At 48.3% G+C, this 23,900-nt stretch overlaps 1 protein-coding gene across 4 annotated transcripts in view; it reads right to left on the minus strand.

The window, feature by feature from the left end:
- ZNF280D (zinc finger protein 280D) overlaps positions 1-23,900 on the minus strand; it is a 722,832-nt gene that overhangs the window by 490,407 nt on the left and 208,525 nt on the right. For all 4 annotated transcript variants that reach the window (XM_078684884.1, XM_078684882.1, XM_078684883.1 and 1 more), the window contains exons 6-7: positions 6,579-6,764; positions 6,280-6,389 (exon numbers count right to left, since the gene is read on the minus strand). In XM_078684884.1, coding sequence (XP_078541010.1) covers positions 6,280-6,389; positions 6,579-6,764 — 296 coding nt within the window. The remainder of the gene's footprint in view (positions 1-6,279; positions 6,390-6,578; positions 6,765-23,900) is intronic.

The raw sequence follows: 23,900 nt of genomic DNA on the forward strand, positions 1-23,900 counted from the left end.
AAGGTATCATTTTTGAACTGCAAGTAAGGTTCCTTGATAGTTAAAGCCTGAAGTTCTCCCACTCTCCTTGCCGAGGTGAGTGCCAGAAGAAGCGCCACTTTCCATGACCGGAACTTCAAGTCCGCCTTATGTATCGGCTCAAATGGCGATCTCATCAGTTGAGCCAGGACCACATTCAGATGCCAAACCGGAGGTGGAGGCCGAACTGGCGGAAACACTCTAAAGAGTCCTTCCAGGAACTGCTTTATCACTCTTGCTGATAACAGAGAAGGACCAGATCTTGTTCTTCTATACCTGGAAATAGCCGTCAAGTGGACCTTGATGGAAGCATGAGCCAGACCTGCCTTTGCCAAAGAAAGAATGTATGGCAAGAGTTGATGCGGAGCTGATGAGAATGGATGCACTCCTTCTCTCTGGCACCATAAACAAAACCTTTTCCATTTCGCTCTATATGTTTTATTAGTGCTAGGAGCTCGTGCTTGTCCGAAGATGTTCCTGCATTCCTCCGGAATGTCTAGATCCTTAAACTCTCTGTGTTCAGGAGCCATGCTGTCAATTGAAGCGAGCTCGGGTTTGGGTGGAGAACCTGGCCGTTGGACATGGATAGAAGAGTCTGGTTGGAGTGAAGAGGCTGTTCCTCTGACAGAAGAAGCAACTCCGTGAACCAGAACTGGCGAGCCCAGGCGGGCGCTATCAGTATCATCCTGCACTTGTCCATCTTGAGCTTCTTGAGGACTTGAGGAATCAGGGGAAATGGCGGAAAGGCGTAAACAAATGTGCCGGACCAAGACATCAAAAGGGCCCCAGCGATCCTCGATGGTGTTCCCTGCTTGCGTAACACCGGCATTTCTTGTTCATCGGAGTGGCAAACAATTCGATCGCTGGGGTCCCCCAGCGGGAGAAGATGTCCTTGACCACTGCGTTTTCCAATTCCCACTCGTGTGAGACTGCCCTCAGGCGGCTTAACGTATCCGCTTTCGTGTTGCATACTCCTGGAAGGTGTTCCGCCACAAGCATGATGTTCTGTGAGATTGCCCATTCCCATAACAGCTGGGCTTCCTGAGAAAGCAGTGGCGATCTTGTGCCTGCCTGCTTGTTGACGTAATGCGTTGCGGTGGTGTTGTCCGTACGCACTAGGATGCAGTATTTGAAATCTTTGGAAGGAAAGCCAACATTGCCAATCGAATAGCTCGTAGCTCCAGAACATTGATATGCAAGCGACGTTTTTTGGGCGTCCAGTGTCCACTGACTTGGAGATCTTGCATGACCGCTCCCCAACCCTGAAGGGAGGCGTCTGTTGTAATGACGCGAGGAGCCGGCGCCGCTCTGAAACTGAGACCCACCGAGAGGTGAGATTTTTTCATCCACCATGAAACCGTCTGTTTCATCTGATGGGTGACAGTTACCCTGTCGTTGAAAGACCCTTCCACCTGCTTCCACTGAAGGTCTAGTTCCTCTTGCAAGGGGCGCATTCGCAGCCTGCAGTGCAGAATCAATTGAATACAGGATGAAATCGACCCTAGAAGAGATTTGTACATCCTGACTGTCATCCAACTTCTCCTTTGCAATCGAGCGGCTGAAGACAGGAGTTTCATTTGTCTCTCTTCCGAAGGGAAGGCCTTGCACACCTGAGTATCGAGTATTGCTCCCAGGAACTTCACTGTACCCGCCGGTCGAAGAACCGATTTTTCTCTGTTGAGTTGTAAACCCAGCCGAATGAAGAGACTTAAACATGTTTCCACCGCCTCTGTTGCCGCTTGGAAACTTGGTGCCTTCAGCAGCCAGTCGTCTAAGTACGGGAATACTTCCAGCGACTGTCTTCTCAGAAACGCTGCTACCGGGGCCAGCACCTTTGTGAATATCCGGGGTGCGGACTTTAATCCAAATGGGAGCACCATAAACTGGAAGTGACTCTTGCCTACTGTGAAGCGAAGGAAACGTCTGTGAGCTGGGTGGATTGGGATATGAAAATAGGCATCTTCCAGGTCTAACGTAGCCATGAAGTCGCCTGGATTTAAGAGGCCCAATATGTCCTGGAGCGAAATCATCCGAAACAACAGTTTTAGGAGATAGGTGTTGAGCTCCCTTAAATCCAGGATCGGACGCCACTTTTCCTTTGTTTTGCGGATCAGAAAAAATCTTGAATAGAAACCTTCTCCTCTTTGCGATAGGGGGAACACGTTGGATCGCCCCTTTCCGAAGCATTTGTTGAACTTCCAATTGCAGAAGGTTTAGATGTTTTGAAGTAGTGGCTGGGGAGCTCTTGTAGGTGGAAATTCCTGGAATTCTAACGTATGCCCATGTCGGATGATGTTCAATACCCACTGATCCGATGTTATTTCTTCCCAGCTGCTCAGATGTTGAGTTATCCTGCCGCCCACTGGAGACCCATGGAGCGGAGGAACAGTTGGCAGAGTCAGGAGGCCGCTATTGACGCTTGCCAGCGTCCTTGCTTTGACTTCCACGAGAGTTCTGACGAGAGAACGACTGAGATTGTGACTGCCGCTGATAATACTGATTGCCGTACTGAGGTCTGTACGACTGCGACTGCTGCGAGTACCGTTGCTGTTGATAACCACCTCTTGTCGAAGTGAAGCCTCTTCCTCTTGCCCCACGGAACGGTGTTTTCCTATATTGTAAGGTACCAAGAGCCCTAGCCGTCTCTGTGTCCTTTTTTATTCCTTGCAGTGTGTCATCGATATGTTTTCCAAAAACATGTTCCCATCAAAGGTTAAGTCCAGAATCTTATTTTGAACTTCTGGTCGGAAGTAAGTAGCTCGTAGCCAACCCTGCCGTCTAAGAACAGCCGCGCTACCCAGAGCACGGAAAGAAGTGGTTGCGATGTCCATCGCACAGTCAATCATTTCTGAAGAAGAACGTTGCTCACCTTCCAGAAGTTTTTGTGCTTCAGCCTTAGGGTCATCCGCCAGTAGGTTTACATAGGCTGCAATATCACTCCACATCTGACGGTCGTACCTTGCTAGAATCGCCAGGGCATTGGCCGCCCGCACCAGCAGGCTAGCCATTGATGAAAAACGCTTCCCAGCGTTGACTAACCTTCTACCCTCCTTGTCTGGTGGAGTTGTGAGGGTGGCCGAAGGATTTCGCGATTTTTTCTGTGCTGCCTGTGATATGACTGAGTCTGGTCGAGGTTGTCCAATCAAGCAGGCGGGACTGTCATCAGGAGCTTTATACTTCTTCTCTAGGCGTGGTAAGGTTGGAATGACCGTCGCCGGGGCCTGCATCACCTTCTTTCCCTCTTCCCATATATGTTCTACAATGGGAATCGAACGCACTGCCTTACGGTAAGCCCCTTTAAAATCATATAAAAAACAATCCGTAGATGTTGAAGGCATGGCTAGTTTAAAGCGTGCCATGGCTCTCTCCATTAAGCTGAAGAAACCTCCCACCTCCGCCAGAGGTGAATCTATCGGGTCAGGCACCGGAGAAGCCGGATCCGGAATAATATACTGGTTCCATTCACTATCCGGGTTCTGATCCTGGTTGTCACCTGCTGCATCCTCATCCGAGGTGTCATCCCGATGTGGTGTATGCCTAGGATATTCCCTCTCTTCATCCACATGTGACGGAGGCACAGACTGAGTCGCCACCACCTGTGGCTGAACTTGCACTTTACTTTCCACTGGCCGCGACCCTTGTCTGCTTCTATATTCTTCCAGCATAGCTCTTAAGTCTGTCAACAGACTCATAGGCATAGTAACCGTGCCCTGCTGTCCCTGGGCTTCCTGGTATGCGACTTGATCTTGCTGTCGCTGTTCTTGCTGATAATAATACTCATCTTCTTGGTCAGAATCATGGTATTTAAGATTCAACTGTGATGGACTATATGCATCTCCATACATCTCATTCTCCTCCTCTGAGTAGTCCTCTTCGTCCAATAATAGGGCTGGGGGTAATGGATCCACCTTTCTAGGTGAAGTCATATCCGGAGTTATCCTCCGTTTCCTGGTGCTTTCCCTTGCACCTGCCGTCGAAGGCGTCATAAATGAGTCCACCATATCCCTAGGCTGTACTGCCATCGTCGACGGGGCTGTCGACGAGATTATTGTCACCGTCGACGGGCCCGTCACCGTCGACGGGCTCGTCATCGTCCACGGGACTGTCGTCGTCGACGAGACTGCCATCGTCGACGGGATTGTCATCGTCGACGGAATTGTCTTCGTCGAAGAGGTGGTAACCGTCGACGTAGTTATCGTCGTCGACGCTGTCGTCGCCCCAGTCTTCGTCGACGGCATCGTCGTTGAAGTCCTCGTCGACGTCCTCGTCGACGCTGGATGGCTCGTCGACGGATGAGGAGACAAAGTCACTGAAGAGGCCTTAGAGCCTTCTTTAACCACTGTTGAGACTTCTACAGTTGGCTTCTTGAAGGACTTAGAAACTTTATCCTGATGTGTAGGCCCGGCCGAGCCCTCATCAAGTTTTGCCTTCTGCACCTGAGGTGCTTGCCTTTCCCTCTCCTTTACACTTCCGTGAGGAGATTCGCCAGGCTCGGGCTTGCCAGACCTATCAGAGGTCCCACGCACAGCCTTTGAGGGGGGTTCAGATGATACCTCCACAGATCTACCCCTCTTTAGAGACGTTTTAGAAGACGTTGACCTGGCATCCTCCTCATCACTTGATACCACTCCATCCTTCTTTCCCAACTTCCTGAGCCAAATAAGTAATCTTACCTCACGATCACGGAGGGTCTTAACAGACATCATCCTGCATATTTTACAATCTTCTGCTTTATGGTCAGGGTATAAACAATATATACAGTCCTTGTGTTTGTCCTCAACATAAAGCCGTTTTTTGCCACAAGTGGCACAAGGCTTGAATAGGCTCTTCTTTTCCTTATCAGCCATTGTTAAATCTTGAACAAATCCTGTCAGAAAACAGTTTAAATAATACCTCAAAGTAGAAGTTAGAGCAGAGCTCTAAGGAGACTCCCTGTCACCAACGATGAGGTAGAAAATCTGAGGTTCTGAGCTTTCTCAGGAAGGTTCCACAGGGTGAGGCTAATCTGATTGGTTGCTAAGGTGAGTTTGGGTCTTTTTTACATAAGGACACCTATAGGCTACAAAATATAATTAGGCCTAGGCCTATTTTTTTTGTACCTACTAGGGTGTATTTACCTAGGTGTGTGTGTATATATATATATATATATATATATATATATATATATATTCACCACAAAATGCCCAAAGCATCTGGGGGCGCACACACGGCAAGCAACAGACATCAGGCTTCACCTTGAAGAGTTACACCTTCCGCCGTTTATTATTTAGGAAGGAACACGCAATGCTGCTCTGCAGTTGATTCATTAAAGACCTGACGCGTTTCGAAGTTCATACTTCTTTATCAAAGGTCGTGGCTGATCTGGCAGTTTCAGGAAGCTCTGTTAGTCGTCAGTTTCGACCATGCCGACTCCGCCTTTAATTACCTGCGCTCTGTCTGCGCTTTGCATTCTGGAGCCTTGAGTTCATGGCAGAGCAATGTTTAAAACCTTAAGTAGGTCCTGTTACTGGCATTTATTCATCATATTTAATCTCTGAGTGAGTCCCAAAGCAGCGCTCGTGTTCGTGGTTAGTCCCACTTGCTGTGCCGAATTCGGGCAGATTCTGTTCCACCCTCGGCTTCCTTTCTTAACTGGACATTGCTGCCCCCCACGGCAGGGCTGCCGTGCAAGTCTATTCACCACAAAATGCCCAAAGCATCTGGGGGCGCACACACGGCAATAATAATAAACGGCGGATGGTGTAACTCTTCAAAGTGAAGCCTGATGTCTGTTGCTTGCCGTGTGTACGCCCCCAGATGCTTTGGGCATTTTGTGGTGAATATATATATATATATATATATATATATATATATATATATATATATATATATATATATATATATATATATATATATATATATATATATATATATATATATATATATATATATATATATATATATATATATATATATATATATATATATATATATATATATATATATGATTACTGAGGCTCCCATTCCGACGACGGGGAATGATACAAGCAATGGGAATCTATGAAAGTTCCAATACTGGAGTAAGTACTCCGACGACGTCATCACGGCGCCCACGACGCAGACGACGGACGCGGAGCCGCAGACGACGCCTACCGACGCGCAAGGGTACTGCTACGCAAAAGTTTCCGGATCCAGTCTGACGCCTGGGGATATTCTAAGGTAAGGAATCTAAGACTAACGTGTCTCTTTCAAATAATGTAATTTATTGGTTTCAATATTTACCTTCATATGGTTTTTTAATGGATCCATGAGACTGTAGTGAATACTGCATTTTGGACAAGCTTTAGGAATAGATGTTCCATTTTTCATGTGGTTGGATACAGCACTTATACCTAAAAAGACAAGTACAAACATAGGATTTACTTCAGAATGTTTTCAATCCAACAAACATGGAGTGCCAAGATTGTACATAAACCACTGTAAAAAGGTACTTGGGTTTAAATGTACATCAATTGTACATTTAGCAGTTTTAAGTCAGCATTTACAATGTATTTCACAAGACATGAATTGACTTCACCTACCTTTGGAAGAACTTAATGTTGATGGGGATAGGGACACTGCGGCAGGTTGAACTGGAGGCAATGTATTGGATACACGGTTTCCTTTAACTGCCTCAATGGGTTTTGAGATTTTCGGGGGAACCACATTTACTTCAGATGTAGCAGGACGCTTATTCGCAAACATGTTGTCTTTCAAGTTTAAAGTGGCTGTAAGTAAACATAACAAAGTATCACATATGAAACAGGCTAAATTTCAGCACAATTTTAAATGACGCTAAATGACGTTACTTTCGGTAACGCTTTTTCTGATGGACATAATCTAGCCGCAGATTCCTTATTTAAGAACATCCCAGGAGGCAGGCTCGATCCGTAAACATTTGCTTCAGTAATACCCTTGTGCACCAGTAGATGGCGTTGATCAGCTCCGCTTGACATTGTCCGCGCTGGAAGAGATGCCAGCGTCACCTACATAGGTGCCACCTCGGCACGCTGACGTCAGTTACTGTTCACGAATTCCATCAAGTGCACCAACAGTGGTGTGCATAGAATTAGGACCTTGAAAGGCATCAGCCCCGACTCGGAAACCCTGTTCGCAGTGCCTGGAGGATGGGTAGGTCGGTTAGGAATCCACAGCTGTAAGGCGTTACCGAGGGTAAGTAACTTTTCCATCTGATAGAGACCTATAGCTGCAGATTTCTTACCTTAGAACGGATACCCGAGCAATACTAACCTAGAGGAGGGACTGCGGACAAGGAAGTACTGCAGAACAGATCACCCAAAAAAGTAATCCCAAAGGGCTTGTCTGTCCAGGCAGCAGTGTTTGGTAAATGTGTGCAGTGATGCCCACGTTGCTGCCTGACAAATGTCAAGGACTGGAACACCACGTTGCAATGCTGTTGTAGCAGTCTTAGAGCTAATGGAATAAGCTCTCTAGACTTCAGGAGGCTGCTTCTTGGCCAGAGCATAGCAATGTTTTATGCAGAGGACGAACCATTGTGAGGTAGTCCTCTTTTGCACTGCACAATTTTTGTTTGATCCAACGTACACCACAAAGAGCTGGTCGTACACCTGCAACTCTTCAGTGGGGTCAAGGTAAAACGACAATGCTCACTTTAAGTCCAGAATGTGGAGTCACTCTTTTTCTTTAGAGGGGTGTGGTGGAGCAAGGAAAGTGGGCAAGGGGTCTGATTGCCCCACATGAAACGGTGTTACAACTTTCAGTAAGAAAGAGGCCCTAGGGAGAAGCACCAACATGAAACGGTGTTACAACTTTCAGTAAGAAAGAGGCCCTAGGGAGAAGCACCAACTTATCAGGATGGTCAGGTAAGGAGGGCTGGATGACAGAGCCTGCTTTTCGCTCAACCTCCTGGCAGAAGTTATTGCCACCAAAAAGGTTGTTTTTATGGTAAGCAGCCTGAGGGGGCAGTTGTACAGTGTTTCGAATAGAGTACACATGACGAAGGTGAGAACCAAATTGTGATCCAAATGAGGTATGATCAGTGGGGCAGGTGGGTACATATGTATAAGCCCATTAAGAAATTTGTTCACACCACCAACATGGGATTTAAATTAAGAGGGGTGTTCTGGCAGCCTCAAGAAGGTAGACAAGGCCAAAAGGTTTCCTCTAAGAGTGTCCAGAGCAAATACTTGATGGGCAAGGGTCAAAATAAAGAGAAGGACTTGAGAAAGAGAAACAGGAAGAGGGTCAATAGACCTTTCTGTACAATATTTTACTAATTTCTGCCACCAACAGGTGTGCCCTGTCTTAGTAGAGGGATGCCCGACTTCCAATATCAAATCACAGACTTCAGGATGAAGGTTGTATGCTGTCAACTGCTGCCGGTCAATCTCCAAACACCAAGGCGGACAGTGAACAGGTTTGGGTGGAGGACCGTCCTCTGCGACAGAAGGTCCGCCCAAAGGGGATGCCTGATCGGAAGCCTGATGTTCATTTGGAGAAGCTCAGGGTATCAGACTCTCCGTGACTTGGGCCCAGTCTCTCATGAGCTTCTTGAGTACACTGGGCAGCCATGGCATGGGCGGAAAGGCATATAGCAGACCTGAGCTCCACATAAGACAAAAAGCTTCTCAGAGCGACAACCACCTTGGAAGCTCCAACACGCATAACTGCTGACCGTATGCGTTTTCGGCAGAGGCAAATAACCCAGGCTCTCCCCACTGCTGAGAGAGACCTTGGGAATCAACAAAAAACAAATGCCTATACTGATATTGTTTAACAAAGATTTTGCCACCAGAGCAAAGAATGTTTATCCAAGCTGGGAAGTGCTTATAAGTAGCCTTTTATTAAATTGTCTTGATCCAAAAAACACAGGGGTATATTTGTATTAGTCATATACATTTGAGAACAAAAGCAACACTTTTACATACACTAAATACAATACGGACAAAAAAGGGGGTGAATAGATTCTTTAAAAACAATTCAACAAACATACCAAAGTCAGTCGTATCACAATCATACCTTACCATTCATACATGGAAAACATACAAAAACAAATACATACACGATTAAGTAAACAGATAAACAATCATGTAATGTATTAGGTCTGCTGCAATCTATACAATTTATATACACAATAATATTTACAAGTATAATTCCAAATTACTCAAAGAAATCAAGTATCAGCTTGAGATGTAAACAGCAATTTTTTATACGCCAGTAATGTGACACTGTATTCACACTAAAGGACAGAAACCTATCGAAGGAAAGCAGACACTGAACATGGAACGGCCTACGCGTTTCAAATCCCAGGGTTTTTAGCCGGGATTTTCGTCAGGGCCAGGTCATTCTAAAAGAAGAAGAAGAGAAAAAAGAGAATTCTATCGTGTGGATCTATAAAACTATTATAGTAGAATATCAAGAGCGCTCTTCAGCATAACCACCCAAGGAGCTTTCTGCTTACCACTATGGAAAATATCCAGGGAAGGAGTAAAACCTGTGTGATGAAAAGAACAACATGTAGAGGACTATATGAGTGAGTTGAAAAACACGCAACGAAAATGAGGTTTGCCATGTGTCAAAACAAAGTTTACCTTAGCGGTATCTTGTGTTGTTGCAAGTTCAAGTAGGGGGCCTGTAACAGAGCAACGTTCGTTTTAGTGTGGCATGATCGAAGACAGGGCTCATGAACCAAACCAAAAAAGGGGGTTGTAGAGTGCTTACCAGCCAGTTATGGTCAAATGCGTCCTTGAACGAGGACAATGCGGGTACAGATTTGAATCAATTTCTTCCAAAAAAGCGGCCTCTATTTGAAAGGGAAAAACGAAGGGCTCGTTTATTCCATGTACCAGATTACTGTGGGCATATTTGACAAACAACCTAGTCCTGTTCGGGCTTACCGGCATGAAGCTCCGTTGTTCTCAATCAATCGGCGTCCCCTGTAGCACTGCTCTCTCGCGCATGCGTGGAGAGTAGAGAAACTTTGCAAGGCTACTCAATATATGTAACGCAAATGCGCATGCGTGGGACAAAGACAGGCCGAGAGGGCATTTCCTCGCGCATGCGTGGAGAGTAGGGAAACATTGCAGGTCTAATCAATATATAGCGCTAATGCGCGGAACAAAGGCAGGCCGGGGGGGCATTTCCTGGTGTAGTATAGATTGCGCATGTATAGCGTCCCATAGATTCATTGTGTGGTGTTATAACTCCTAAGTTATAGCTTATATATCTCTGAAATCTCATTAAGTCCTTTGACTGCTGTGTCAAACTTTACAATTAAGTGGGCTTCCCTTTTGGATAATTTCAGCTCCATGTCTCCTCCTCGTGCATCTTTTTCAACACGTGAGATCACAGTCCATTTAAGGTCACTGAACAGATGTTTACAACGTTTCCAATGGTTAACTAACGGGGCAGTGTCGATCCCATTTTTTATTCTGGATTTATGTTGTGTGATTCGTGTCCGAATTTCCTGATTAGTTTTTCCGATGTAAAGTAACCCACATGGACAGGTAATGCCATATATGACATATTTAGTTCTACAGTTGCTGAAACTGTCATGTTTCCATGATATCCCACGATGTTGGAAGAGGGATCCCTCGACGGTCAGTTCGCAGCACAGGCAAGTGCCACATTTGTGGTGGCCTGTGATCGGTGGTAATCCCATCATCTGTCTTAGCGATGGCTGTTTGTCTTTTTTGGTTCCTGCTCTAATCACATGATTGGCCACGCTACTCTCCTTTTTAAATGCAAATAAAGGAGGGGCTTCCATACTACTGTCCAAGTATTTTACAAGGTGCCAATTTTGCAGGATGATTCTTTTAAGATTATTGGCGTTTGGACAATAAGTAGTTACACAAACTTGCCTGTTGGAAGCAGATTTGTTTTTCCTTTCAAATAGAGGCCGCTTTTTTGGAAGAAATTGATTCAAATCTGTACCCGCATTGTCCTCGTTCAAGGACGCATTTGACCATAACTGGCTGGTAAGCACTCTACAACCCCCTTTTTTGGTTTGGTTCATGAGCCCTGTCTTCGATCATGCCACACTAAAACGAACGTTGCTCTGTTACAGGCCCCCTACTTGAACTTGCAACAACACAAGATACCGCTAAGGTAAACTTTGTTTTGACACATGGCAAACCTCATTTTCGTTGCGTGTTTTTCAACTCACTCATATAGTCCTCTACATGTTGTTCTTTTCATCACACAGGTTTTACTCCTTCCCTGGATATTTTCCATAGTGGTAAGCAGAAAGCTCCTTGGGTGGTTATGCTGAAGAGCGCTCTTGATATTCTACTATAATAGTTTTATAGATCCACACGATAGAATTCTCTTTTTTCTCTTCTTCTTCTTTTAGAATGACCTGGCCCTGACGAAAATCCCGGCTAAAAACCCTGGGATTTGAAACGCGTAGGCCGTTCCATGTTCAGTGTCTGCTTTCCTTCGATAGGTTTCTGTCCTTTAGTGTGAATACAGTGTCACATTACTGGCGTATAAAAAATTGCTGTTTACATCTCAAGCTGATACTTGATTTCTTTGAGTAATTTGGAATTATACTTGTAAATATTATTGTGTATATAAATTGTATAGATTGCAGCAGACCTAATACATTACATGATTGTTTATCTGTTTACTTAATCGTGTATGTATTTGTTTTTGTATGTTTTCCATGTATGAATGGTAAGGTATGATTGTGATACGACTGACTTTGGTATGTTTGTTGAATTGTTTTTAAAGAATCTATTCACCCCCTTTTTTGTCCGTATTGTATTTAGTGTATGTAAAAGTGTTGCTTTTGTTCTCAAATGTATATGACTAATACAAATATACCCCTGTGTTTTTTGGATCAAGACAATTTAATAAAAGGCTACTTATAAGCACTTCCCAGCTTGGATAAACATTCTTTGCTCTGGTGGCAAAATCTTTGTTAAACAATATCAGTATAGGCATTTGTTTTTTGTTGATTCATAATTTTGGCTCAGCCTTGCTGATTAAGAGCCCACCCAAAGTGTTCTTAGGAGAGAGACCTTGGGCCACCTCTGGATGGAGACACCATTCCTGATCCGCTAGACAATGATGGCTGAGTTCGCCCACCATAGACTCCGGGAACCTGCCAGGTGTTGAACCACCAGGGATATGCCCTTTGTTCCAGCCACTTTCAGAGATGCAGGGCCTCTTGACACAGGGTCCAAAAACCCACTCTGCCCAGTTTGTTGTAGTACCACATGCAGGTGGCGCTGTTCGTGAATCCCTGAACCAGCTTACCTTTGATGAAAGGAAGGAAAGCTTTCAAAGTCAAGCGAATCGCTCTGAGCTCCAGCAAGTTGATGTGGATTCTGATTTTCGATGGAGACCAGAGTCCTCCGATTGCAACCTCTCTCAGATGGCCGCCTAATCCCAGGAGTGACGCATCTGTTACTACTGTGTGATCTGGCTAGGGAAGAAAGAGAGGTCTGCCTCTGACCCAAACGCGGTTAGGCAGCTACCAAGGCATGTCCTGTGCAGTTCCCTTCATGTCAGAGAGATTTCCCTCATGCTGCGCCCATTGGAACTTCAGGTCCCACAGCAGAGCCCTCCAATGCCATTTGGAAGGTGCTACTAGCAGGAAGTACGAAGCCATGAGGCCCAGCAGCCTCAGTGTCGGGCTCAAGGAAATCCAGGATAGAGGCTGAAACATCGGTATCATAGCCTGAATATGCTGGACTCGCCACTCTGAAGGATAGGCCTGAACAGCACTGTGTCCAGAACAGCTCTGATGAAAGGGAGCATCTGAGAAGGAGGCATGTGTGACTTCAGTACATTGAAAGTGAAACCCAGGGAAAGCCAGAGGTTTGCCGTAGTCAGGAGGTTGGAGACGACAGCCAGGGGCGATCTCGCCTCCAACAGCCAGTCATCCAGATAGGGGAAGTCTGGCACTCCTGCTCTGCGCAGATGAGCTGTGATCACTGTTATCACCTTGGTGAACACCCAAGGGGTACTACGAAAGGCTAGCACTGTTAACTGAAAGTGCTCATGGCCTACCATGAATCTCAGGTAACACCGTTGTGCAAACAGTACAGGAATGTGAAAATAGACATCAGGCAAGTCCAACACTACTATCCACTCCTCGGGATTTAGGGCAGACACGACCTGTACTAGAGTGAGCATCTTGAACTTGTCCCTGGTTTAGGAAGTAATTGAGGGCTCGTAGCTCTAGGATAGGATGAAGGCTGTTGTCCTTTCTCTGGACCAAAAAGTAGCAGGAATAGCAACCACAGCCTACTTCTGGCACCGGAAGCATCTATATGGCTCCCTTGGTCAACAGAGCCTTGATTTCCTCCTGAAACACGATCAAGTGGTCCTCCGTCAGCCGGTCGTAAGCTGGAGGCATGGAGGGAGGAATAGTCACCTTAGGTAGGAAGTAGCCCTTCCGGACTACATGAAGAACCCACTTGTTCAATGTGATGGTTTGCGAGCTGTGGAGGTGATGACTGATCCTGCCACCAACCAGCCGCCTCGGATCCTGAAGGGCCTGACTAGGAAAGTTTAGAGGCTGCAGGGGGAGGAGTGGACTGATTGGATACCTGGCAACCCGATCCTCTGGGTGGATAGGAGCTGTGTCCACGGGCCCTCAAAGGGTGCTGAACTTGAGCAGGCTTGTGGCAGAGATATGACTGATAGTCTCTTCTGTTGCCACGAAAGGCCGAAAAGTAGACTGGGAACGAGTGGACACCGAGAGGCCCAAAGACTTTGCCTAAGCCCGCGAGTCCTTAAAGTGCTCCAGGGCCATGTCTGCCTGGTCTCCAAAGAGACTTGCACCATCAAAGGGCATGTCCATAAAGGAAGCCTGGACATCCCCAGAAAAGCCAGAAGTCCACAGCCAGGCACTGTTGACGACATTGCATTGGATGCGTTAGTGATGTCATGCCTACTTTAAACTGTGAACTTGCCCGCATCTCGCCTGTTCGATACCACTTGGGAGAGAAGGGCCCAGGTTTCTTCCGGATCCTATGGGAGCACCTGCACAACCATTTCCCACAAGGAGCGGGCATAACGGCTCAATAGTCATACAGTCTTCACGGACAGCAATGCATGGCTGGCGGAGGAGAACATTTTCTTACCCAAACTACCCAGCCTCTTAGATTAGGGTGCAGAAGGGAACACTCCTTGTGAGGTTGAGGCTTGGACCACCAAGGTCTCTGGGCAGGGTGGTTAGTAATGAATTTTGGGATTGCCCGGCACAGGGCGATGTAGCCGGGTGAGGAGCCTATTCACATGATCCCCTGTGCTGGACTTGGACCAAGTGAACAGGGGGACATCAGTTTAGGCATGTTGAAAGGCAGGATGGGTTCCAATGAGGATACACCTGGCTGCAGGACCTCCATCAAGATGTTAGTCTTGATGTCCCTTGAAGGAATCTGAAGGTCCAGGACCTCGGCTGTCCTTCTCACCACCATAATATATGAAGCTCCCTACTCCGTAGCCACAATAGGGGGGAGAAAGCAGGACAGAATCCAGGGAGGTATTCAGGCCACTGGCCTCACCCAGTTCCTCATACCAGTCCATTTCGTGCTCAGTCTGGTCTTGTAAAGGGCCCAGCAACCCCTCCCAATCTTCCTCCATACCTAGCCCCTCCACAAAGGTGCCGTCGGCATCTGCATCAATAGGCGCTGATCCAGCTCCGGGTTATTGGGGATAAGGATGGGATGGGACTGGCGCCATCATGGTAGCGCCAGAAGTCTTAGCGGGGGGGGTTACAGGGGGATAGCCGGCAACGGCCCGATACACCACCAGATCCATTGGGGCCGGAGCCGGTGTCTTGGAACCCGATGGAGCCCTTTAGATGCCTCCAGGGCAATGAGGCTTGACGGGAGGGTCAGGACGCCCAAATATAGGGCACATGGCGTCACAGATATCTTTCAGCTGGTCAGGGGCTGCTCCATCTCCCAGAAATGTAGGGAGGCATGGAACCGGCCCAAGCGCAGGTTCAGCAGAACAAGACCTGGAGCAGCAAGGGTCAGCTGATGGACAGGAAACAATGTACCGACTTCTTGTGTTTCTTATGCCGGTTACCTGAGCTACTCAATGACTAGACGCGCGGGGTGGGGTGAGGGGACTCCCTCAAAGCCTTCATAGCCTAGCAATCGGAGTACAATGAGGAGTCATGGTCACGCTCCAGGCACCAGAGACAAATTAAGTGTGGATCCGTCACCGACATGACGTGGTGGCAGCCTATACAGCCGACACGGACATCACTCCAGGCACGGACAACGCCGATGCCACCTACTAGCGCACAGAGTAAAAGTTACCAGATCTAGCCTGACGTCCAGGATAGGACCTAAGGTAGGGAATCTGCCACTCGATTTTGCCATCAGATACATTACTATTCCCTGCAATTTTTTATTGCTCTGTTTTGTGACTCAGTAGTCTGTTTTCAGATATTCCCTACACCTTCAACATTGGTCCTTGCCGCAAAATAAATTCCACTTTTCAAAGAGAAACACTCCTTGCCCCTTGTACCAAACATTACCAGTTATCCAGTAAGCAAACTCTTTGCAGATGGCGAGAGATGAAAACACCACTGCAGGCAAAGTAACCTTCAGAAAGACAGTAAAAATATTTTGTCAAAGACTATCTATTGCCAAAATAGAACACCGGTCTCTGTAGCAAGCCTGGAGGGCCACATTACTATTCCCTGCAATTTTTTATTGCTCTGTTTTGTGACTCAGTAGTCTGTTTTCAGATATTCCCTACACCTTCAACATTGGTCCTTGCCGCAAAATAAATTCCACTTTTCAAAGAGAAACACTCCTTGCCCCTTGTACCAAACATTACCAGTTATCCAGTAAGCAAACTCTTTGCAGATGGCGAGAGATGAAAACACCACTGCAGGCAAAGTAACCTTCAGAAAGACAGTAAAAATATTTTGTCAAAGACTATCTATTGCCAAAATAGAACACCGGTCTCTGTAGCAAGCCTGGAGGGCCACTTCAGCCCAAGACAAGAATTGACTGCAGATTCCACTCTTACTTAATTTACCCCACCAACTTCATTCAGAGAGAGGCTGCTAATAGCACTGGAGGAGAGGAGACGCTGCCATGAGGGGGGCAGCTCAGACTGCATCCAACACATAGCACTACCCACTAAAATAACTAGTATGTAAAAACGCAGGGAAAACACTTCACCAGGAACAAGACAAACACACACAGATTCAGCTTGCCACACACATCAAGACTTTTTGACGAAGGGGTAAAGTGATACTGAACAGAGTAGCACATGAACTTGTGTGATTATATGAGCCATCTTCACCTTATCCAATCTAAACCCGTAGTGAGTTAGTGACTGACGTTTGGGATATCTACCATTGTAAGAGGAAGGATGATACCAGGAGTACACCGGGAAGAAGAGCTATAGGGCCTCACAACTTAGTTTGCAACCATTTATATTGTGCTGTGATTTAAGTACTTTACGTTTTCCTTAAAAGAGAAGTACTGGGATGAACCCTGCAATACTGTTTCTATTGGAGGAGTGTTGATTTCTGAGCTCTTGCTCCCCACGCCACCGTCATTACGACTATGAGAGGCATGTGACGGGCTCGTCTTTTCTAGCCAGAGAGTCAAATGCAGAAAGAGGTGTACTTTGCCCAGTTTGCAAAGCCATGATATATGTTAATTCATATTTGGCATAGCGCTCGACTCGTCCCCCGGAGTGCATCTCAGCGCTGAGGTAACCGATAAGTCAAGAGAAGTCATTAAACCAGCTACGTTTTTAGCTGTTTTTTAAAACCTACGAAATGAGTGTAAGGCCTAATAAAAAGGGGCGTTTATTCCAGTAGTAAGGGGGAAAGTTAAGTAAAGGCACAACTATCATACTTGGATGTGCAAATGCGTTGTCGAGGACAGAGAGGGAGCAAATTTCTTGATCTAAGGTTTCTATCCGGAAGATAAGGAACAAATTTGTCCTGTAGATATTTTTGTCCCTTACCTGCCAGATCTTTATATGTCCGGCAAAGGAGTTTGAAAATGTATCTCTTCTTTATGGGAATCCAATGCAAGGCTATGAGCAGGGGGACTGAAGAGGTGCCTGATGGCTGTTTATTAACCAGTCAAGCTTCCGTATTTTTGTACCACTTGCATCTTGGCGTGAAGAGATGCATTTGAAGCTACCACAAGCGGGTTTCCATAGCCCAGACGGCTGATTCTGAGGGCCTGGATGAGAGTCTTGCGAGAGGCCAGTGGCAGCCACCGGACAATCCCATGAAGTCACATTGTCCCAAAGCACATGCCACATGGTCCTTCATTGATAGCTTGTTATCAAAGAGAATGCCCAAGTTCCACACTGTGCTTCTGGGAGATAGGGCAGAGCAAAGCTCCATAGGCCACCAATCCTCTGTCCAGTGAAGATGTGTTTTGCAAAGAGTAGTATCTCAGCCTTGTCCCCATTCAATTGCAGACAGTTTAGGGACATCCATTTGGCAATTTTTCTCATGTAGGAGGTGAAGCGCTGTGTAACATCCGCCATGTCTTGACCAAAAGCGATGACCAGCTGAGTATCTGCAGAAGAAAACATTTCTACGTCACATGACTTGACTAGCCGTGCAAGGCAAGCGATATAAATGTTAAAAATAGTTGGATTTAAGGCATAGCCCAGAGGAACTCCCTTGCTCAGGGACAAAGTCTTAGACTGAAAAAGGCCAAAAGTGATAGCTTGATCCACGTCCTTCAAATAGTCGGTAAACCAGTGTAAGGCGGTTCCAGGTATTCTTATCTCCTGGAGACATTAAATCAGAATAGGATGCAGCACTGTATCAAATGCCGCCGACAGATCAAGAGGCTTGCCGGCAACCATAGTAGGTCAGATAATAGTGAAAAACCACCTCAATCACTACGCCCGCGACCCTTGTCTGCCCTGTGACCCCTAAACAAGAGCTTCTTAAGCCTACGTGATAGCATCAATACTCTACAGAAGAAGGCATATTTTATTTTAGAATCTGTGTTTTCAATTACCTTACAATGAGGTTTGCATTTGCAATATGACTTGCATTATTGCACATTGTTGAATAACACGTTAATTTAAAAAAACACACATTTACAACAATGATTATAGCATAGTCCTGTCCCGACTGGACTATGCGAGCGTACTACTATTAGGCGCTAACAAAGCCGAAACTACTAGGCTCCAGCGAATACAGAACTCTGCGGCCAGGGCAATTGTAGGCCTCCCCAGAAGGTGCTCCGTTAGAGGCACCATCCAGAGACTACACTGGCTTCCTGTGGAAGCTCGCATTCAATTCAAGGCCCTCACCACTGCTTTTAAAATCTTGAATGCGGAGGGACCTGAACTCCTCCAATCGCTGCTTACTCCATATACCCCCAAGCGCAACCTGCGCTCCATGGGTCAACACTTAGTAGCAGTCCCCCGCACTAAGTTCAGCCGCATCGGAGGTCGCTCTTTCAGACTCCTGGCGGCTAAACTATGGAACTCCCTACCCCTCCACATCCGCTGCATCGACAACCTACTCACTTTCCGCAAAGCTATTAAAACTCACCTTTTTGCATGTCTATAAGTCCCTTCTCTCCCTTCCCTCACCCCAGTAGGTTGTGCTTTCGTTCTTAGCGCCGGGACGCCCCGTTGCTGGGGCAGCTGTCGCGCTCAACAAACCCTTAACATAACATTACTAAACAGAGTGCTTAAATCCTCCGTACACTTCTGAAGAGTAATAAACTAAATTTTTAAATCAGAATATAAAAATGCATGCAGTAAAGTATCATATTGCCATCTCAGGGTTCAGACTATGCTTATTGACATTTCTGCTTTGTGGTTTATGTCACCAGAACCCCTCAATTGCAATACTGCCCACATTACACAATTAACCGTTATGTACATTCTCATATTTGCAACAACCAGAGAAGAATAAATCAGTAAAAGGCTGTGGTATCAGGGGGAAATCCTCAAGGACCTTCTTGGACGGGGTGGGTGAGGGGGGTGTTAACTGTCCCCTCTATGCAGGGTCTCAATCACTATGAAAATAGGCCACTTTCAAGCAATACCAATGCTTTTTTGTCGATTCAAATATGTTACATTCTGGTCTGATATTTGGGGTAGGGGGTGGAGGGCTAGGTAAAAGGGAGAGACTAGCCTTTAGCAGGATGATGCTGCTGTTGTGTGAGGGAGGGCTGGAAGTGGCAATCATGGAATCTGATTACCTGGCAGCGGAACTGGTCTGGCCAATGAGCTGGTTCAGGATGGTCAGTAGCTGCACTACTTTAGGGTATAGATTACTAAGAAACATTTGACTGCCCATCGATATTGCTGCACAAAATATTGGAGGCCAAAAATATCTATGTTCCGGAGGTCCCACTGTGGTGCCACCAGCGATTTAGTTGCTTGCCTAAACACTATGATATGCAGAAAAGAACAATGTCAGACTAGGGAGGGTGGGGTAAACTGTTCTCTGGTGGGTCAGGAGGTTGATCCTTTAGGTCCTTTGATGTTAAATGTTATGAAACAGAATTACCAGTGGGTCAATTCATGGCACATGCAGCCCTCGTGACACCAACAACTTGGCTGGCCGGAGATCCAGAATGTTCAAGGCGTCCTAGTACCATCATAGATCCTTAACCATGACAAGTACAAATGCATTAACACTCCTACACAGTGCACTTATCACAGTTTTCCATATCGAGACATGAAAGAAACGCCACAGGTGAACTTAGCAATGAGCTCGTGGATGGTACTAGAGAAAACTTGCTTAAAAATGTGCACTAGCTTTCAAGGAACAATTGTTTCAGATTCACATAGGTATATTACCAATATCAGACCCACTTATCCCCTCAAGATAGACGTGACAGAATGTGTACTTGAGCCGTTGACACTGGACGCAAATGCATGCAACCTGAAGCCAACTTCTACCAGATGGTGTGAGAGTGCACTCTAATAAAGACCTAATGGAGGGAGATACTGGGAGCTGCAAATGATATCACTGAACGCATAACTCTAATGGTACCACTGCAATGTTAATTGGGCCAATTTCCTAGCTGTAAATCCATCAGACACCAATATCAGTTAATAGATTTGACCTTAACCGTGGCCAAGAGGAACATCTTTATGGACTGGAAGGGGCACACTGCTCCTAGTGTGAAGTGATTGAGGGACTTGAATAAAGGGGCAAAGCGAAAGACAACATGGGCACTCAACAGAAGAAGCACCACACAGACGGCTATGAATGTCTGGGTCAAAATACTAAGTGTCAGAAGCAAAATCTGACATGGATCCACCTTGTAATTGAGGGTGAAAGTGTGGATACAACAATATACTTAACTATCTTCAATGTAGTTTCACACACTACATACTATATATAAATGATCTGTAGTTTCTGTATGAGTTGTAGCTTCTGTATTTTTACTGGTGCACACATAGAAATATACAAACTGTATCAGTCACTTGCACTGAAAAGCCAATAAGGAACAAGGATTTTAAAAAAAAGTACATTCTCATATTATATACACATACACAGAAACTCTAGACAGGGTTCAACTCTCTCGAACAGCAAAAAGTTGTAAACATTTCAGTTACCCCTTTCAAGGGAGAAAAACCCATCTCGAAGAGAAAAGTTGTAAAAGAGAAAAAACTGTGAAACTTCTTCGTAATAGTCACAGTGGCTCCCAAAGAGCATGTCTTCTGCAAGTGAAAACCTAGGCAAAATGTACACTAAATGTAAACTAATATATTCAAATTAACACAAAAATATGAAACATTTCCTAAAGCAGCATGTCTGAAATCCTTTTTAAAGTACCGTACCAAATTAAAAAGAGGAACAGTTTTAGAAGCAGTGGAATGAGAATAGCTTCTCCACAGCAAAGCGCTCATATGTGGTTTAGATGCATTTAAAAATGTACTGCAGGGGGGCGTGGCTACGGCGGCAATGTGAGCAGACGTGTCTCACTTGAGCTCCGTCGCCCCGCTGCTTTAATTCGCCTGCTTCAGCGTAGTTTTCGGGGGGTGATCACTCCGGGGGACCCCCACACATCACGGTCCCTGCTGGTGCCCCTCTTTGACGGAGAGACGTGGCCGCGAAAGCTCCTGCGGCCACACCGCCAGCCGGCGGGGAATCCACCAACGGTTGCAGACCGCCATCTTGCCCTGAGGCTGCTGCTGTGGTGTCGGGACGAGCCCCTGGGGAGGGGACCGACACTGCGGCCCAGAGGGGACACCGGAACACTCCTGGCCTCACCTGTGGCCGTGCGGGTGCAGCGGACCCAGTCTGTCGCCGGCGGAGCCGCGCCGGAGCTGCTGGAGCCGGACTGCCGGGCTGCCACCAGCGAGAGGCACAGCGGCGGCCCGGACGCCGCTCCTACCTGAGCCCCCGGCCTCGGCGGGAAACCCAGGCCCTGACCTGTGGGATTGCCGGCGGCCCCCGAATCCTGGTCGGAACTCCATCGCCCGTCCTGGGCCCAGACGGTGAGCTGCAGCACGCTGCCCCCCCCCCGCCTGCCATCTCCCGAGGGGGCCCGACGCTTGCTCCTCCCGCCACTCCCCACCTCTGACGGCGGGCCGACCCCACGCACCGACGATCCCTGCCTGAACGCCCCCAGCCGCCCTGGACACATGGACTGCGGCCTGGCGCGCTGCTGACCGCGGTGCATTGGCGACCCCTGAGCCTTGGTGGGCCCCGGCCTTGCAGCAACTGACCCCTGGCCACCTAGCCGCCGAGACCCGACCCGACCCGACCCGACCACGCCTGGCGGACCCCGGACTGGGTGACCCTGCTGTACTCGCGCGGGGACCTCAGGGATCTCTGCTGCCTACTGGCCCTTGCCACTGAACTGGGAGGCAGGGACCCTCCTGGACACTCCTTGCCGGCTGCGGTGGGACCGGCTGGGCACGACGCTGGGAGGAGGCCCTGGCCTGGACGGCGCCGGGGTACTGAGTCACACCACGAGACTGCGAGAGGCCACCCGCCTGCGAACACCGGCCCGGCCTGCTGTGGCCCATCTACAGTCCTCACCTCTCCGCCGCCTCCCCTGCCTCCGCGCTGTCTCATCTTCTCAGGTGCGCTGCCCGCCCTAGCTCCGGCGGCCCCCCCACGGCCTGGACTTCCCCTATTTGAGTGCGGCCCACGTGGACCATGACCCGCGGCAAGGGGAGTAAACCGGACCCCACACCCACGACGACCAGAGGGGCGTCAGTAGCCTCTATGTGGGGTAAGGCAGGCTCGTCATCACCCTCCGGTGGGTCCTCGGCATCGTCAGGGGGGAAGCCCCCACCGTCACCCGACTCCCCACCGGTGACGCAGGCCTTCATGACCTCCTTTATGGCCGATCTGAAGACTGAAATTGGGTCCCTCAGGACGGAGGTCCACACCTGCGTCAAAGAAATGCGCAGAGAAGTCACCGACCTTGGCGATCGCGTCGACGGTCTAGAAAGAACGGTCGACTCCCGCACGGAGGACCTAGAACAGATCTGGCGGAGAGTGGCGACCCTCGAGGAACAACATATCCAGCTCCAGATCAAGCAGGAAGATTTGGAAAACAGGGGGCGCCGCAACAACCTCCGCATACGGGGTGTGCCACTCGGAGAAGAGGGGACTAATACTATGGCCTATGTGGCCCTACTCTTGCAAGCGGTGTGGGGCGAAGAAGACGCCCCCCCACCGCGCCTGGACCGCGCGCACCGTGTCTTCGGAGCGGGGGGAAAAGCGGGTCTCCTGCCTGACATCGTCACCAGGCTCCACTACTTCACCGAGAAGGAGGCCATCTTGAAGGCGGCTAGGGATAACCCGGACCTGCGCTACGAAGGCCACAAGATCCAGATCTTCCAGGACCTGGCCCCCACCACACTCCACAGACGGCGAGTCTTCCGCCCGATCACGGAGAAGCTCCGGACCCTCAACATCTCTTACCAGTGGGGGCATCCCTTTGCACTCATCTTCAGATGGGAAGGCAAGCGCAGGTCACTTAGATCCTACCGAGAGGCGGCGCAACTGCTGGACTTGCCGGAGTCACCAGATCACAGCCCGACGCGTCTTCCCCCCTCGGAGAAGGCTCCTCCACGCTCTGAATGGTCCACTGTGCACAGACGACGGCGGTCCCCTCCGGTGGACGCACTCTCTACCTAGCAAACTAAGCAGGACATCATTGCCCACATCCGCTCCCTCGAGGGCGACCGCGAGGAGCGAGCCTCCCAGCCCCCTGCTTCAGGATCTGAGGGTGGGGATCGCCCCTCAACTCCGGCTGACCATTGAACGTTGCCACTGTGACTCCAGCTACCCCGTACACACGCTCGCCTTCTAGGCACCTCAGCGTGTCTCCCTGCTCCATGCTGGCCTACCCCCAATGTTCGCGGAAAAGACGTCGCCCCTTGCCTCCCTCAGGTCATGGACTTCACCGCAGGGCCCCTGCGCCCCACTGGCGCCTAAACGGACTGAGTGGCCCCGCAGCCTGACACACCCCCGGACTACCTCTGGGCAGCGGGGTGGACGGGCTCTGAGACGATTTGATTATACTCTACTTGCCCAGATCTCCGCTTCCTCCCCTTGTCCCTTAGGAAGTGACATTCCTGGATTCATCCAAACCCTCGGGTAGAGGATGTCCGGTACCTGGGACATTGTATGCTGGCCCTGTTGGCCTGTTTTGGTTCGATCTCTTTTTTGTGCCTTTCTTCTTTTTTCTCACCTTTCTCTTCCTGCTTTACTTTTATACTACCCCTCTTGCGCCTGCGGTGGGGTGGAGGGGTGGGTTCTGCGGGGGCTGCCGCGCTGGAGGCGAGAAGCGGCTGCCGCTGTGCTGTCTACGGGAGGGTCTGCTACACTGGGTTATGCGCGACTCCACTCCCCCTTAGTGCTATGACAGCGAACATCCCTACACCCTTGAAAGTCCTCTCTCTCAACGTCAAAGGGCTCAACTCCCCCA

This window comes from Lissotriton helveticus, chromosome 3_2 (assembly GCF_964261635.1).
Source record: "Lissotriton helveticus chromosome 3_2, aLisHel1.1, whole genome shotgun sequence".
In the NCBI taxonomy this organism is placed as follows: domain Eukaryota; kingdom Metazoa; phylum Chordata; class Amphibia; order Caudata; family Salamandridae; genus Lissotriton; species Lissotriton helveticus.